Consider the following 18,062-nt stretch of genomic DNA (forward strand, 5'->3'; position numbering starts at 1 on the left):
ACAAATGAATGCTGCAACTATTTGGTTTCGCTCGAACAAATGAACCCAGACTCAGTAGTTCCTCAGAGACTCACTTTATTGTTAATACAGAGAGGAAAAATAGAGAGTTGCGAGAAATGCTTTATATTAAACACTACCTACACCACTAATAGGTAGGGCTAACTTAAGCAACCCCTAGTAATCTACACCGGCGAGTATACTTAGGAACGTCTGCGTGGTCCCTGAGGCAGGTGATCAATCGTGGACTTGCTAGGGTGGAGGTCCTTGGCGTCAGTTCAGCTGCTCGGCCCCGAAGGTGGGACCCAGGCGAGTGGTCTGCCCAAGAAAGAACTTGCCCACCTTTTATCACCCTTTCGCCACCTCCCAGCCCAGCCGGTAGGGGCAAGGCATCCAGTCCAACGTTTACACGACCCTAACCTCTTGGTCGGGTGACTTCAGCAATTGGCCTCTGCCTCCTCAGGGTCAATGCATTCTATTAATCTTACAACCAAACAATGTAAAAAAACATTCTTTAGAGACAAGGTGATTAATTACTTTTACACAAATCAGCACTTCTGGTTTGCTTTCAGGCCTTTTAATCAGATAGACCAAGAGTCACATTGTTTCTCCCCTTACCTAGAATCACGGGTCAATTTGCCCAACACGAAAGACCTTCAAAACAGGACAGACCCACAAATTCCTAATTGTTAACCGTTTCCTTGCTGTAAACACGAGGAAATCTGCAGATGCTGGAAATTCAAACAACACACACAAAATGCTGGTGGAACACAGCAGGCCAGGCAGCATCTATAGAGAGAAGCGCTGTCGACGTTTCCTTGCTGTATCCATTTTTCAGATCCACACATCTCATCCATACACTTACCAATACATATGGGTCTCTATTGTGGACCGATAGTGGGTAGGGGGCAGGGAGAGGCAAATCATGGTTGGGAAAAGGGGAAGGGAGGGGGAGGGAGCAGAAAGCATCAGAGAGACATTCTGTAATTATCAATTATCCAATTGTTTGGAATCAAATTACCTTGCTTGATGTCTGAGGCTGGATTTGTCCTCGCTTTCCGCCCCCCCCCCCCCCCCCCGAAGCCCCGTCCTCTCGGTCTGTGCTGCACTATTACTTTAATAATTGCCATGCACTTTCTTGAATTTGTAGAATAGAGAAGAGAAATTGATCAAGATTGTGTTTCCTGATTGTTAACAAGCAATGACTGTGGAATTTTATGAAGTATATGTTTGTTTCATGATTGGCATTGCAAACTTCGGTAAGGCACTATTTCCTCCCAATGTTAAATAGTGCAAATTTACTGCCAAGGCTTTTGCCTCAATGTCGAACACCTGGGAAAGGTAGTTGGGCCCTGTGATGAATCGTCACCTTGAGAAGGCTTAGTAATGAGGAAAGAACAACCACAGAGTGTGAGTGTCCTGTATTAAATTCCATTTTCAACTTTCTTTAATATTTGGTCTGTGTATTGGTGCCAGCGGTGAAGGAACAGTGCTTTCATTTGACTTGTTAAAAATAAATTTGACCAGTTTTATTGTAAATTCTGTCATGGGATGTCTGTTCCAATCTGCTGCCCTTTACAGGAGATCTGTGACTAAGTGGCTAAGAAACAGGCTTTTCAACTACCGTAGATTTCGCACTACAGAGCGCACCTGATTAAAAGCCGCTGGCTCTAATTTTAGAAATAAAATCAATTTTGTACTTGTACAAGCCGCACCGGATTTTCGGCCGCAGGTGTCCCACGTTGTAATATGAGATATTTACACAGAAAGATATTACACATGAGGATTTTTTAACTTTTAATTAAATCCATATGGTAACATAAACAAATACATATTGCAAATGCTTTTTTTCAAACCGTGCCTGTAATGCGGCTACTTTTAAATATACGTTGCGTATACTTTTTTACTGAACAACATTCCAATATCTCCTAACGACTGGTAAAAAATATATATACTGCAGCCTACCAGGAAAAGTTATTGATCGCCTTTAACTTAAAAGCAGCGTTCGCTCAGATCTAATGCCGCTCGCGTAATGCGCTCACCCCCCTCCTTCCCGTTTATCGCAAACCGGTATTTTTCCCACAAGACGCGGCGAAACCGGGTGTGACGTCATAGCATCCCGAGATGTAGTACAGAAAACAAATATAGTTAAAACACTTCTAACTTTAACTAGAAAATGAATTACTCAGCGAAAATATTATAAACTAAATAACTGCCATAAAGGCAGCACAATGCTTTTCTTCGAGTGTTTTCCATGTTGATGAGGGTGAGTACAAATGACTGATTTACAATAATTTAATTGTGAAAGTGCGCTTGATTTATCGTACAATTTCATTGGACCTCTGTGAACTACTCATCAATTTTATTGGTCTACTGTTACGAGGCAAAATGTTTTTGGCGGCATGAAAAAAAATCATGCATTAGCCGCACCGTAGTAAAGGCCGCAGTGTTCAAAGCTGTTCAAAATGTGGGAAAAAAGTAGCGGCTTATAATCCGACATCTACGGTAATTGCTGACTCTGCAGTCACCTAGAAAGTTTAGGCATTTGGAAGTATCAAGGCTATCCATTTCCTTCCACTGATGCTGCTTGATTTGTTGAGGTCCTCCAGCAGTTAAATTTTTCAAACAACCTTTAGTATTCCTTGTATTCATATTCCTAGATTCCTTTGTGCTACAATATTTTATAGTCATTGAAATAATAAGACTTTTAAGAAAGTCTGAGTCTTTCTTAAAAATGGATAATTTCACATCTTCCCCATTATACTCTATCTGCTATGTGATTCATCGATATCTATCTTTGTGGGCGGGTTTGTAGAGCTGTTGGGGAGGGTTTAAACTAACTTGGCAGGGAGGTGGGAACCAGAGTGAAGGGACTCAGGATAGACGGATGGAAGATAGTGTACAATCAGATTCTCAGGAAGGGCATGCAGGTGATGGGACTTAGTTGCAGCCAACAGGCTGAGTATCAAATCATTAGGGATGCAGAGTCAGAAAGGATAACAAATATGGTACTCAAAATGTTGTATCTAATTGCACGTAGTATAAGAAATAAGGTGGATGATCTTGTTGCAATATTGCCAGGTATGATGTGGCCATCACTGAATCGTGGCTGAAGGATGATAGGATGGTGGTAGTTGGGAGCTGGATGTCCCAAGTTTACACATTATATCGGAGGGATAGGAAGGTAGGCAGAGGGTGTGGTGTGGCTCTACTGGTAAAGAATTGCATCAAATCAGTAGAAAGATGTGATGTAGGATCGGAAGATGTTGAAACTTTATGGGTTGAGTTAAGAAACTGCAAGGGTAAGAGGACATTGATGGCAGTTATATACAGACCTTCCAACAGTGACTGGGAGGTAGACCACAGGTTACAATAGGAAATAGAAAAGGTGAGTCAAAAGGGCAATGTTATGGTAGTTAAAGGAGATTTTAACATGTAGGTTGATTGGGAAAATCAGTTGGTAATGGTTGTCGAGAATGAGTTTGTTGAATGCCTAAGAGATAGCTTTTTAGAGCAGTTTGTCATTGTGCCTACTAGGGGATCAGCTATACTGGATTGGGTGTTATGTAATGAACCAGAGGCAATTAGGGAGCTTAAGGTAAAATAACCCTTGGGAACCAGTGATCACAATATGATTATGTTCAGCTTGAAATTTGATAGGGAAAAAGTAAAGTCTGATGTAGCAGATTTGCAGTGGAGTAAAGGAAATTACAGTTGTATGAGAGAGGAGTTGGCCAAAGTAAATTGGATGGAGCTGCTGGCAGGGATGTCAGCAGAGCAGCAATGGTGTGCATTTCTGGGAAAAATGAGGAAGTTGCAGGACATGTGTATTCCAAAAATAAAGAAAGACTCAAATGGTAAAATAGTACAACTGTGGCTGTCAAGGGAAGTCAAAGCTACTGTAAAAGCAAAAGAAAGGGCAAATGACAGCAAAAATTAGCGGGGAGATAGAGGATTGGGAAGTTTTAAAAAACCTACAGAGAGCAACTAAAAGTATTAGTAAGGAAAAGATGAAATATGAAAGCAAGCTACAAATAATATCAAAGTGGATAGTGTTAAGTTTTTTCAAGAATGTTAAAAATAAAAGAGAAATGAGAGTGGATATAGGACTGCTAGAAAATGAGACAGGAGAAATAATAACGGGGGTCAAGGAGATGGCTGCTAAACTAAATGAGTATTTTGCATCAGTCTTCACTGTGGAAGACACTAGCAGTATGCCTGATCTAGTGTGTAACGGAAGAGAAGTGAGTCAGTTACTGTTACAAGAGAGAAAGTGCTCAAAAAGCTGAAAGACCTAAGGTACAGAAGTCACCCAGACTAGATGAACTGCACCCTAGAGTTCTGAAAGAGGTAGCATTAGATTATGGTGCCATTAGAAATGATTTTTCAAAAGTCATTGGACTCTGGCATGGTGCCAGAGGACTGGAAAATTGCAAACGTTACTCCACTCTTCAGGAAAGGAGGAAATCAGCAGAAAGGAAATTATAGGTCAGTTAGCCTGACCTCAGTGGTTGGGAAGATATTAGAGTCAATTGTTAAGGATGAGGTGATGGAGTACTTGGTGACACAGGACAAGATGGTACAAAGTCGGCACAGTTTCCTTCAGGGAAAATCCTGCCTGACGAACCTGTTGGAATTCTTTGAGGAGATTACAAGTAGGATAGATAAAGGGGATATAGTGGATGTTGTATATTTGGCCTTTGATAAGGTGCCACGCATGAGGCTGCTTACCAAATTAAGAGCCCATGGCATTACAGGGAAAGTTACTAACATGTTTAGAGTATTGGCTGATTGGTAGGATGCAGCGAGTGGGAATAAAAGGATCCTTTTCTGGATGGCTGCCATTGACTAGTGAGGTTCTGCAAGGATCAATGTTGGGACCGCTTCTTTTTATACTGTATATCAATGATTTAAATGATGGAGTAAATGGCTTTGTTGCCAAGTTTTCAGATGATACGAAGATTGGTGGAGGGGCAGGTAGTGTTGAAATGGGTAGGATGCAGAAGGACTTAGACAGATTAGGAGAATAGGCAAGAAATTGGCAAATGAAATACAATGTTGGAAAATGCATGGTTGTGCACTTTGTTACTAGAAATAAACATGTGAACTATTTTCTAAACAGGGAGAAAATTCAGGAATCTGAGATAGAGAGGGACTTGGGAGTCCTTGTGCAGAACAGCCTGAAGGTTAACTTGTAGGTTGAGTTGGTGTTTAGGAAGGAAAATGCCATGTTAGCATTAATTTCAAGAAGTCTAGAATACAAGAGCAGGGATGTGATGCTGAAGCTTTGTAAGGCACTGGTGAGGCCTCACCTTGAGTATAGTGAACAGTTTTGGGCCCCTCATCTTAGAAAAGATTTGCTGGCATTGGAGAGGGTCCAGAGGAGGTTCACAGGGATGATTCCAGGAATGAGAGGGTTATCATACAAGGAACTTTTGATGGCTCTGGGCCTGTACTCACTAGAATTTAGAAGGATGAAGGGGATCTCATTGAAACCTTTGGAATGTTGGAGAGGCCTAGACAGAGTAGATGAGGTAAGGTTATTTCCCATGGTGGGAGAGTCTAGGACAAGCGGGCACAGTCTCAGGATAGAGGGGTGCCCTTTCAAAACAGAGATGCAGAGAAATTCCTTTAGCCAAAGGGTGGTGAATTTGTGGAATTTTTTGCCACATGCAGCTGTGGAGGCCAGGTCGTTGGGTGTATTTAAGGTAGAGATTGACAGGTTCTTGATTGGACATGGCACCAAAGGTTACGGGGAGAAGGCCGGGAACTGGGGTTAAGGAGGAGATAGAGAAAAGATTCATCCATGATTTGAATGGCGGAGCAGATTTCATGGGCCAGATGGCCTAATTCTGCTCCTATGTCTCATGGTCTTTTCATGTTTTACTCATAGCTTGCACACTCACCTCTTTTTGTAATCAACGGCAACTTTGGCAGGCAGACACTTGGGTCCATTCATCCAAGTCAATTGTAAGTAGCTGAGCCCCTAACTCTGATCCCAATGCTTAGCTGCCTCAAATTAGTTACAGATTATCAAGTTTATCCTGCCAATCCTGCCTTACGTCAACATATCAGTTCTAACTCTTTGTGGTGGTACCTGTGCCTTTTATGTGGCACCTTGTGACATCTGGAAACACAACGCTACATAAACTAGTTCTCTTTTTCCACCCTTTCTGCTCAGAGCTCAAGGAAATTTGTTGAGTATTGTGTTATATTGGCAGGTATCCAGCTCTGTGAAATTTCAATGGTCCCATTTAATATCAGAGAATGTATACAAGATACAACCTGAAATTATTACTCTCCACAGACTTGCTTGAAATTGAAGAAGAACCCCAAAGAATGAATGACAGAAAAAAATGTAAGAAACCCAAAGCCCCCTGGCCCACCCACGCTCAAGCAGCATCAAACATCCTCCCTTCCCCTCCCCCCTCTTATTCTAACAGAAAGTATCAGCTCTCCCACTACTCACCATGCAAGCAACAGCGAAGCCCTAATGAGAGACCAAGGTCTACAGTCCAGCAAAGACTATTGTTCATCCCTCAGGCTCTCTCCCTCACTAACAAGGGAAGGGGAGATATCCCTCCTTCTGCAAGAGAAGGGAGACAAACAGTTGTTGTTTTGATGTTACAGTCTGTATGTAGCACCGCTTTTATTTTGAGTTCCCCCAAATTGAGAATTGGCAGTAAGCTCTCACTCACCATCGAGAGAGAGAGTGCTGATCACCTGAGTGCAGAGGCCTCTGACAGCTGCACTCACTGTCTTCACGTTCCAGCTCCCCGTGATGCTTCAGTTCGCAACACCAGTGAGAAATTGAGTCCACGGGGCTGCACTGGCCACTGAAGTGTTGCCTCACTTGGAAGGACTGTTTGGGGCTCTGAATGGTGGTAAGAGAGGAGGTTTAGGGACAGGTGTGACACTTATGCTTGCAGGGATAAGTGCCAGGTGGGAGATCCATGGGGAGGGACGTTTGGACTAGGGAGTCGTGGAGGGAACGATTCTTACGGAAAGCGGAGAGGGGTAGAGAGGGAAAAATGGATCCCAGAGATTTTGGAAATGGAAGAGGAAAATCAGTTAATTGAAATTGAAAGGGCTCATAGAGCTTCAAGACCAAAACCACAACACGATCAAAATCCACGATCAATCTTCATAAAATGCTTAAGAAAGATAAAGAAAGGATCCTGAAGGCGGCTGCCCAAGGTGCCAAAAAGAGAAACGGGCCATTGATGATAGAAGGGAAAAGAGTTCTTTTCTATCCTGACATAAGTTATGATCTTTTGAAGAGGAGGAAGGAATTTAACACAGTGAAGAAAGTCTTATGGGAAAAGGGTTATAAGTTTATACTGCGCTATCCGGCAACACTGATAATTTTTTTGGATGATGAAAAAAGATTTTTTTTATTGATTATCGGAAAGCGGAGGAGTTTGCACAAAAACTCTTGAATATTTGCTAGACGCAGCAAAGAATTTATGAAAGCGAGATGATTAAAGATGAAGACTGGGATTGGGATTTTGTTATCTTTTTCTTTACAATCTATCTTTCTTCTATTTTTCTTTGCCTGGATGATTGGGGGGAGACACATAGCAACATGGAGACTTTTAAAGAGATTCCCCAAGGTACTATGAGAGCTGAGATATTATGTACTGTTATAGATTGGAGTAACCTTGTTAAAATAATGACTAATTTACTGAATTTTTAAAGTTTTAATGTAAATGGGCTTAATGGACCGGTGAAAAGAAAAAGAATTTTAACATATATTAAGAAAATGAAAGTAGATATAACCTTTTTGCAGGAAATACATTTAACAGAGATAGAACATCAGAAATTAAAGAGAGATTGGGTCGGAAATGTTATTGCAGCTTAATTTAATTCAAAGGCGAGGGGAGTTGCAATTTTGGTTAATAAAACCTTACCAATTAAAATACAAAATGTATTAATTGATTCTGCGGGGAGATATGTGATTATACATTGTCAAATCTTTTCAGAATTATGGACTCTTATGAATATTTATGCACTAAATGAAAATGATGCAAAATTTATACAAGAAGCCTTTTTGAGTTTGGCCGACGCACATGATAAAATATTAATAGGTGGAGACTTTAACTCTTGTCTGGACCCAGTTTGAGATAGATCAACTAAGGCTGTTACAAAATCGAAAGTAGTAAAATTAACTTTATCATTGATGAAAGATTTAAATTTGATTGATATATGGAGAAGAATTAACCCAAGAGAAAGAGATTACCGGTATTCATTTTATTCAAATAGACATAAAACTTATTCAAGGATAGGTTTTTTTTTTATTATCAATGAATATTCAGGCTAGAGTGAAAAGTATGGAATATAAAGCGAGAATATTGTCAGATCATTCCCCTTTGATAATGATGAATAAGGAGGAACCGATTTACAGATGGAGATTTAATTCAATATTATTAAAACGTTAAGATTTTTGTGATTTTATGGAAAAACAGGTTCAGTATTTTTTGGATAGAAACTCGTATTCAGTTGATGATAAATTTGTATTATGGGAAGCGATGAAAGCATATTTGAGGGGTCAGATAATAAGTTATATCTCTAAAATTAAGAAGGCATATATGGTAGAAATAGATCAACTGGAAAAAGAGATTTCAAAATTAGAAACAGAATGTCAAAGATATATGACAGAAGAAAAACGAAGACAACTTGTCAATAAGAAGCTACAATATGATACGCTCCAGACATACCGAACAGAAAAAGCAATTATGAGAACTAAACAGAGATATTATGCATTAGATGAAAGATCACACAAGATTCTTGCTTGGCAGTTGAAAACAGAACAGGCTTCCAAAACGATAAATGCAATTAGAACAAGTGCAAATAAAATTACTTATAAACCTTTAGAAATTAATGAAGCCTTTAAAAGTTTTTATTCTGAATTATATCATTCGGAATCACAAAATGATGTTGTTGAGATAGAAAGATTATTATCACAAATAAGTCTTCCAAAATTGAATTCAGAAGAACAGAAGGGATTAGATACGCCTTTTACATTAAAAGAGGTTGAAGAAGTTTTAGAATCACTCCAGAGTAATAAATCTCCAGGAGAGGATGGTTTTCCGCCTGAATTTTATAAAAAGTTTAAAGATTAATTAATTCCTCCTTTTATGGAGCAAATATATCAAGCGGAAAGAACACATAAACTTCCAGAATCTTTTTCGACAGCGATTTCAATAGTATTACCAAAAAAAGAAAGAGATCCTTTAAGACCAGCATCATATAGGTCTATTTCTTTGTTGAACACAGACTATAAAATAATAGCAAAAATTTTATCTAAAAGATTATCTAAATATTTACCAAAATTAATACATATGGATCAAACAGGATTTATTAAAAATAGACAATCGGCAGATAATGTAACTCGGTTACTTAGCATAATTCATTTGGCACAAAAGAGGTAGGAAATGAGTGTGGCAGTAGCTTTGGATGCAGAAAAAGCATTTGATAGATTGGAATGGGATTTTTTATTTAAGGTATTGGAAAAAATACAGGTTAGGAGTATCTTTTATAAATTGGATTAAAACCTTAAATACTAGTCCCAAAGCTAAAGTAGTGACAAACGGCCAAATTTCAACACCATTTCAGTTAACAAGGTCAACTAGACAAGGTTGTCCACTATCACCTGCTTTATTTGTATTGGCGATAGAACCATTAGCTGAATTAATTAGAACTGACTCAGATATTATGGGTTTCAGAGTTAACCGGGATGAATATAAGATTAATCTATTTGTTGATGATGTTCTGATTTATCTAACAAACCCATTGCATTCATTGCATAAATTATCTTTTAGATTGGAAGAATATGGAAAAGTATCAGGGTATAAAATAAATTGGGATAATAGTGAAATTTTACCCCTTACTAAAGGAGATTATAGTCAATGTCGATTAATAACTCAATTTAGATGGCCGATAAATGATATAAAGTATTTAGGTGTAAGAGTTGATAACGATATAAAGAATTTATATAAATTAAACTATTTACCATTATTGAAAAAAATTCAAGAAGATCTTGATAAATGGATGATGTTACCAATAACATTAGTAGGTAGAGTCAATGCTATAAAAATGAATATATTTCCTAGATTACAGTACTTATTTCGAACATTACCAATACAACTGCCGCAGAAGTTTTTTCAAGAGTTAAATAAATGTGTGAGGAAGTTTCTTTGGAAAGGTAAGATGTCAAGAATATCGTTGGAAATTTGACCTAGGAGGGTTACAACTTCCAAACTTTAAGAATTATTATAAAGCAAATCAACTTAGATTTATTGCATCTCTTTTTGACAAAGATAAACCGGCATGGATTAGAATAGAATGAGATAAGATAGGAGAAAATATACCAGAAGATTTTATATATAAATGGGAATCTAAATGGATACGAGAAAAGAAAGAATCCCTTACATTAAAACATTTGATTGATTTATGGAATAAGACAAACGTTGATGATGAGATAAAGAAATCTTTATTAGTAAAGAGACCTCTAATTCAAAATAGACTCATTCCTTTTACAATGGATAATCAACTTTTATATAACTGGTTTCAAAAAGGGATTAGATATATAGGAGATTGTTTTGAAGGAGGTATATTTATGTCATTTGATCAATTAAAGAATAAATATAAAATATCAAATAACACTCTTTTCTGTTATTTTCAACTAAGGGCTTACTTAAGAGAAAAACTGGGTCAAACAATGTTAATGCCGAAATCTAATGAAACAGAAACTTTAATTCAAAAAGGAAAAATTTAAAAATTTACTTCTTGTATGTATAATTTGATTCAAAAACAGACACTTAAACAAGGAATTCATAAGTCAAGACAAAAATGGGAAATAGATTTGATATTAAAATTGATGAAACAAGTTGGTCAAGACTATGTCTTGACAGTATGACAAATACAATAGATGTCCGACTTAGATTAGTACAATACAATTTTTTACATCAACTATATATTACACAGCAAAAAATAAATAGATTAAACCCAAATTTATCTGATCAATGTTTTCGATGTAATCAAGAAATTGGTACTTTTTTACATTCTACTTGGTCTTGTTTTAAAATTAAACCTTTTTGGATAAATTTAAGAGTTTTATTGCAACAAATTATTGGAACACAGCTTCCACATAACCCAATATTATTTTTACTAGGTGATATTGAAGGGATAAAACCAAAACCTAAGTTGAACAAATATCAGAAAGAATTTATAAAAATTGCATTGGCAGTGGCCAAAAAGGCTATTGCAGTTACTTGGAAATCGGATTCATACTTAAGTATGGATCATTGGAATAATGAAATTTTTAGCTGCATTCCACTTGAAAAAATTACTTATAATTTAGGGAATAAATATGACACATTTCTGAGAATTTGGCGCCCTTATTTACAAAAGATAGGATTATATATGTAGGTGCTCCAAAGATAAAGTTATTGGTCCTCTGGGGAAATAAATAAATACATATATTAAAACTATTTTGAATTCCATGGAGCATGTGGGGATCTTCCGATATCCAGGCAGTCTTTCTTTCTTCTTTCTTTTCTTTCTTTTTTTTAGATAGGGATGTTAAGGGGGGGGGGAGGGTAGATATATTATTCTATTCCTTCTATGTAACTATCTTAAAAATTGAATTAAAAAAAATTAAAACAATTTAGATTACTGAATTTCTATTTATGATAAAGCAGAAGAACAATTTTTTCTTCTTCCTGTAAATGCCTACAAGAAAATAAATCTCAAGGTAGTGTATTGTATTATATATGTACTATGATAATAAATTTACTTTAAATTTGAAATTAGGAAAGAATAATCTTTGATGTTTAGAATTCAACAATACCTTGTCTGTCTTTTCCTTAACAACCTTGATGGGTAAGTGCTTATGATGTATTCTAACTTGTTTCTTTCAAGTTGCAATTGGACAGAAGATATGAGCACAGTAAATTATAGATAGATTATTCACACAAACTTGTCCAAATTAGTAGAGCAAACATCTGGTTTGAAAATTTTCAATGAAGTTGAAATCAAAGTGCAGTGAAGCAAAGAAATGGAGCAAAGTGGAATATTGTTCACAATATATTAAGATAATCATGTTTGCATAACGGTGCCATCAAAGATGCACTGAATACAAACATTTTATACTGTTTAATTTGTGTAGATTTCTAATCAACAATATTATTTAATAAAGTTTAATTTTTGCAGCTAAGTGATGGAGTGGGTGGGTGGGATGCGTGGAGTTTTAAAATCCAGGACACTAACTAAACTGTTCGCTATCATTGATGTTTTCTGAATGTTGTCATTCTTTCAAAAACAGAAAAAAAGAAAGACACAGAGCGCAGCTGATACATATAAAGAAACTACTTCCGCTTCTGAGCATAGCCAGTTGTATTCGGAAAGTGATCATACAGACACTGAACTAGTGCAACTCAAAGTTGGAAATGAAAGTAATGGTTTTTCTGCTGTTGCTGATGATGGGACCAATGACCTAAAATCTAGCAGTGAAAATGCTGATATACAGGGTGCTATGGGTGATGGACCCTATCCCACATCAAGACAAAAGGATCAAGTGCCAGATAATTACACTCCAGTCAAAGATGGTGCAAAACAAAGCTTAGCACCTCTCGAAACTGACATTACACCTACTGAGAACAAAGAACATGGTGCCAGAGCTTCTGTAGAGAATCCAGTGCCTGACCCTAATAAGAACAAACCAACCAAATCAATGGGAGGTAGAATTTTAGCCACAGAAAAACAAAGGAGTGGCAACGATGAGATTAAATCTGTAAAGAAAGGCAATCTAAGCAAATCAGAAGCTAATGCTAAAGCAGAACACAGCAACACAGGAACCAGTGACAAAAAGTCTCCCATTCAACGGGACCCGAAGAAGGAAGAAACCATTCCACTGAAGGTTATAACATTTATTTTTAAATTGTTTTTATCACAATAGTACTTTTAAAAATGGTGCCATTTAATAACATTAACAGTAACCTAAAATTACAGTAAAATGCATGATAAAAAGTAAAAAGAATGAATAGAGCAATATTCTACAATGTCTTAATTTTCAGCTGTCTAGATGTCTCAATGGGGAAAAGTAATTATATTAAGAATATATTCTCCTTTCATCTTATTTTTGGTGAGGCATGCTCTGGGAATGCTAGTTGTATTTTGCTGTATCACCTACTATTCACATAGGAGGATAATTTTACTAATATAACACTAAAGAATATAAAACATGTTAGTTAATGATTGTTAGCAGGTTATTTATAGCCAAATCCACTCTTCTCGTCATATAGACCGATAGATAGTAAAAGTTCTCACCTTAGTTTATTAGAACTTTTCCCAAATGTCTTCCCAGTTAGGATCAGCCAGTTACCACAGATCAGGAATTGAAAGCAGTGCCTTCTAGTCTTTACCATTGTCGGAATTTGCAGATGATACAATGCCTATAAAAAGTATTCACACCCCTAGGAAGTTTTCATATTTTATTTTACATCATTGAATCAGAATGGATTTAATTTGGCTTTTTTGACACTGATCAACAGAAAAGGACTCTTCCGTCTCAAAGTGAAAACAGATCTTTACAAAGTGATCTAAATTAGTTACAAATATAAAATGCAAAATAATTGATTGCATAAGTATTCACCCCCCTTTTAATGGAACACACCAAATCATCACTGGTGCAGCCAATTGGTTTTAGAAGTCGCATAATTAGTTAAATGGAGATCTGTTTTTGGAGACCTGTGTTCAGTCAAGGTGTTTCAATTACCGGTAATTGTATTAAAAATACACTTGTATCTGGAGGGTCTAACAGCTGGGGAAATAGTATCCTGGCAAAAACTACACCATGAAGACAAAAGAACACTCCAAGCAACTGCACGAAAAGGTTATTGAAAAGCACAAGTCAGGAGATAGATACAAGAAAATTTCCAAGTCACTGAATATCCCTTGGAGTACAGATAAATCTATCATCAAGAAATGGCAAGGAGATGGCACAGCTGTAAATCTGTCAAGCAGGCCGTCCTCAAAAACTAAGTGACTGTGCAAGAAGGGTCTAATGAGGGAGGCCACCAAGAGACCTATGACAACTCTGGAGGAGTTTCAAGCTTCAGTGGCTGAGATGGGGAGAGACTGTGCATACAACAACTGTTGCCCAGGTGTAGCTTTATGGGAGAGTGGTGAAGAGAAAGCCACTGTTGGGGGGGAAAAAACTCACATGAAATCTTGGCTAGAGTTTGCCAGAAGGCTTGTGGGACACTCTGAAGTTAGCTGGAAGAAGGTTCTATGGTCTGATGAAACCAAAATTGAACTTTTTGGCCATCAGACTGAACACTATGTTCGGTATAAGCCAAACACCGCACATGATCAAAAACACACCATTCCTACTGTGAAGCGTGGTGGTGACTGCATCCCTGTTGTGGGGATGCTTCACTGCAACAGGCCCTGGAAGACTTGTGAAGGTGGAGGGTAAAATGAATGCAGCTTGTTATGAACCCCGTAACTGAGTCACTTACCAGCAAAGATAGAGAGGTCCGTTGAAGTCTGATGATACGATTTTTAACATAAAAATACACAAAAATAATATCAATGCAAATATACAGATAATATACGTCGTCAATACTAAACCTAAAAGTGCGGGTGTAATAATAATCAATAAGAAATAAGCTCTATCGTTGTCTAGGGGATAATGTATTGTCCGATGGAAATATAAAGTTCACTCAGTTCATGCAGGCTGCAGCCTTTGGGGACCACTGGGTTGCAATGGTTGGAGAGAGAGAGAGAGAGATTTAGAGAAAAACTTGCCGGCTTTCCTTTTATTATTTCGAACCGTCGGAGTCTCGTTGGTGTGGCCGTTCACTTGTGGCCTCTCCTTTAGCTAAGCCGTTCTTCCGTGATGAGCCCGCCACCCTGGCAAGGGAGGACGCACACGAGTCCCCACCGGCTGTCGCTATTAAACGCTGTCACGGGATCTCTAGCGTTTCTCCTGGTGCGTCTAAAGGGGTTGTTCCCCAGACCCTCTTTTATCCTTACTCACGGGGTCTCAGATGTCAATCAGGTTGGGATGATGCAATCCCTCAACCAGCCCACTCTGGTTGTCCCCTGAGGGGTTTCAATGAATAGTACAGTACTCAATACACAATTCCGTCTCCAAGAGACAATGGCCGTTATCAGTGGTTCCGTTTCGCTGAGGTCAGGACACATTCCAAACCTTGTGTATTCTGGATGTCTCTCTCTCATTTCCTGGGTCCCAGACCCGAATTAATAGCGATCTTGCGATTCTCACAAAGGAGGGGGTGACTTTGTACCCTTCGGCCCCTCAGAGTTGCGTCACATTCATAACAAGCGAAATACAGGGAAATCTGGAGGGAAGCCTGATGCAGTCTGCAAGAGAACTGCAACTTGGGAGAAGATTTGTTTTCCAGCAAAACAATGACCCAAGCATAAATCCAAAGCTACCCAGGAATGCTTAAAAACAACAAAATTAATGTCCTGGAGTGGCCAAAGCAGAGTCCAGACCTGAATCCAATTTAGAATTTGTGGCAAGACTTGAAAAAGGCTGTTCCCCATGCAGTCTGACTGAGCTTTAGCAGCTTTGTAAAGAAGAATGGGGAAAATTGCAGTGTCCAGATGTGCAAAGCTGATAGAGACCTTTCCACACAGACTCAAGGCTGTAATTGGTGACATCTACAAAATACTGACTTGAAGGGGGTGAATATTTATGGAATCAATTATTTTGTGTTTCATATTTGTTATTAATTTACATCACTTCGTAGAGATCTGTTTTCATTTTGACATGAAAGAGTCTTTTCTGCTGATCAGTATCAAAAAAGCCAAATTTATCCTCTGAGATTCAATGTTGTAAAACAACAAAACATGAAAACTTCCAAGAAGGTGGGGGCTGTGAATACTTTTTACAGGCACTGTATGATAATTAGTCGTGTTGTAAATAGCATAGAAGACTGGCAAAGAATACTACGGGATATAGATCAGTTGCTGATGTGGGTAGAGAAATGGCAGATGGAGTTTAACGGGGCCAAATGTGAACTATTACACCTTGGTTAGTCAAATGCATAGAGAAAGTACACTATTAACAATATTAACAGCAGAGGGATCTTGATGTCCCTGCTCATAGTTCCCTGAAAGTGGCTACACAGGTTGAGAGGGTGATTAAGAAGATATTCGGCAACCTTGACTTTATTCATTGAAGCTCTGAGTTCAAAAGTCAAGAAGTTATATTGCAGCTTTGTAAAGCTCTAGTTACGCTGCATCTGGAGTACAGTATATAGTTCTGGTTGCTCATTATAGATAGGATGTCATAGAACATAGAACAACACAGCACAGTACAGGCCATTCGGCCCACAATGTTGTGTCGACCCTTAAACCCTGCCTTCCATATAACCCTCCACCTTAAATTCCTCCATATACCTGTCAAGTAGTCTCTTAAATTTCACTAGTGTATCTGCCTCCACCACTGACTCAGGCAGTGCATTCCACGCACCAATCACTCTGAGTAAAAAAAACCTTCCTCTAATATCTCCCTTGAACTTCCCACCCCTTACCTTAAAGCCATGTCCTCTTGTATTGAGCAGTGGTGCCCTGGGGAAGAGGCACTGGCTGTCCACTCTATCTATTCCTCTTAATATCTTGTATACCTCTATCATGTCTCCTCTCATCCTCCTGTCCAGGGAGTAAAGCCCTAGCTCCCTTAATCTCTGATCATAATGCATTCTCTCTAAACCAGGCAGCATCCTGGTAAATTTCCTCTGTACCCTTTCTATAGTGAGGCGACCAGAACTGGACACAGTACTCCAAGTGTGGCCTAACCAAAGTTTTATAGAGCTGTATCATTACCCCGCGACTCTTAAACTCTATCCTTCGACTTATGAAAGCTAACACCCTATAAGCTTTCTTAACTACTCTATCTACCTGTGAGGCAACTTTCAGGGATCTGTGGACATGTACCCCCAGATCCCTCTGCTCCTCCACACTCCCAAGTATCCTGCCATTTACTTTGTACTCTGCCTTGGAGTTTGTCCTTCCAAAGTGTACCACCTCACACTTCTCCGGGTTGAACACTATCTGCAACTACTCTGCACCATCTGTTCTGAGTTGGATGATCAGCTATGATCATACTGAATGGCGGTGCAGGCTTGAAGGGCCAAATGGCCTACTCCTGCACCTATTTTCTATGTTTCTACTCAACCCACTTCTGCATCCTATCAATGTCTCTCTGCAATCTTCGACAATCCTCAACAATATCCACACCACCACCAACCTTTGTGTCATCTGCAAACTTGTCAATACTCCCTTCTAGCCCCACATCCAGGTCATTAATAAAAATCATGAAAAGTAGAGGTCCCAGAACCGATCCTTGTGGGACACGACTAGTCACAACCCTCCAATCTGAATGTACTCCCTCCACCACGACCCTCTGCTTTCTGTAGGCAAGCCAATTCTGAATCCACCTGGCCAAACTTCCTTGGATCCCATGCCTTCTGACTTTCTGAATAAGCCTACCTTGTGGAACCTTGTCAAATGCCTTACTAAAATCCATGTAGATCACATCCACTGCAATACCTTCATCTATATGCCTGGTCACCTTCTCAAAGAACTCTATCAGCTTGTTAGACATGATCTGCCCTTCACAAAGCCATGCTGACTGTCCCTGATCTGACCATGATTCTCTAAATGCCCATAGATTTTATCTCTAAGAATCTTTTCCACTAGCTTTCCCACCACAGATGTAAGGCTCACTGGTCTATAATTCCCCCGACTATCCCTACTACCTTTTTTAAACAAGGGGACGACATACGCCTCCCTCTAATCCTCTGGTACCATTCCCGTGGACAATGAGGACATAAAGATCCTAGCCAGAGGCTCAGCAATCTCTTCCCTTGCCTTGTGGAGCAGCCTGGAGAATATTCCGTCAGGCCCCGGGACTTATCCGTATTGTATTTTAACAGCTCCCAAAACCACTTCTCCCTTAATATCAACGTGCTCCAGAACATCAACCTCACTCGTATAGTTCTCACTGTCATCAAGTTTCCTCTCATTGG

General features: G+C 38.8%; 1 protein-coding gene across 1 annotated transcript in view; it reads left to right on the top strand.

The window, feature by feature from the left end:
* The window catches only part of LOC140714747 (E3 ubiquitin-protein ligase rnf213-alpha-like), a 194,113-nt gene that overhangs the window by 3,952 nt on the left and 172,099 nt on the right, over window positions 1–18,062 (top strand). Inside the window, exon 3 of the mRNA XM_073026278.1 lies at window positions 12,323–12,916. Coding sequence (XP_072882379.1) covers window positions 12,323–12,916 — 594 coding nt within the window. The remainder of the gene's footprint in view (window positions 1–12,322; window positions 12,917–18,062) is intronic.

This window comes from Hemitrygon akajei, chromosome 22 (assembly GCF_048418815.1).
Source record: "Hemitrygon akajei chromosome 22, sHemAka1.3, whole genome shotgun sequence".
Taxonomy (NCBI): Eukaryota; Metazoa; Chordata; class Chondrichthyes; order Myliobatiformes; family Dasyatidae; genus Hemitrygon; species Hemitrygon akajei.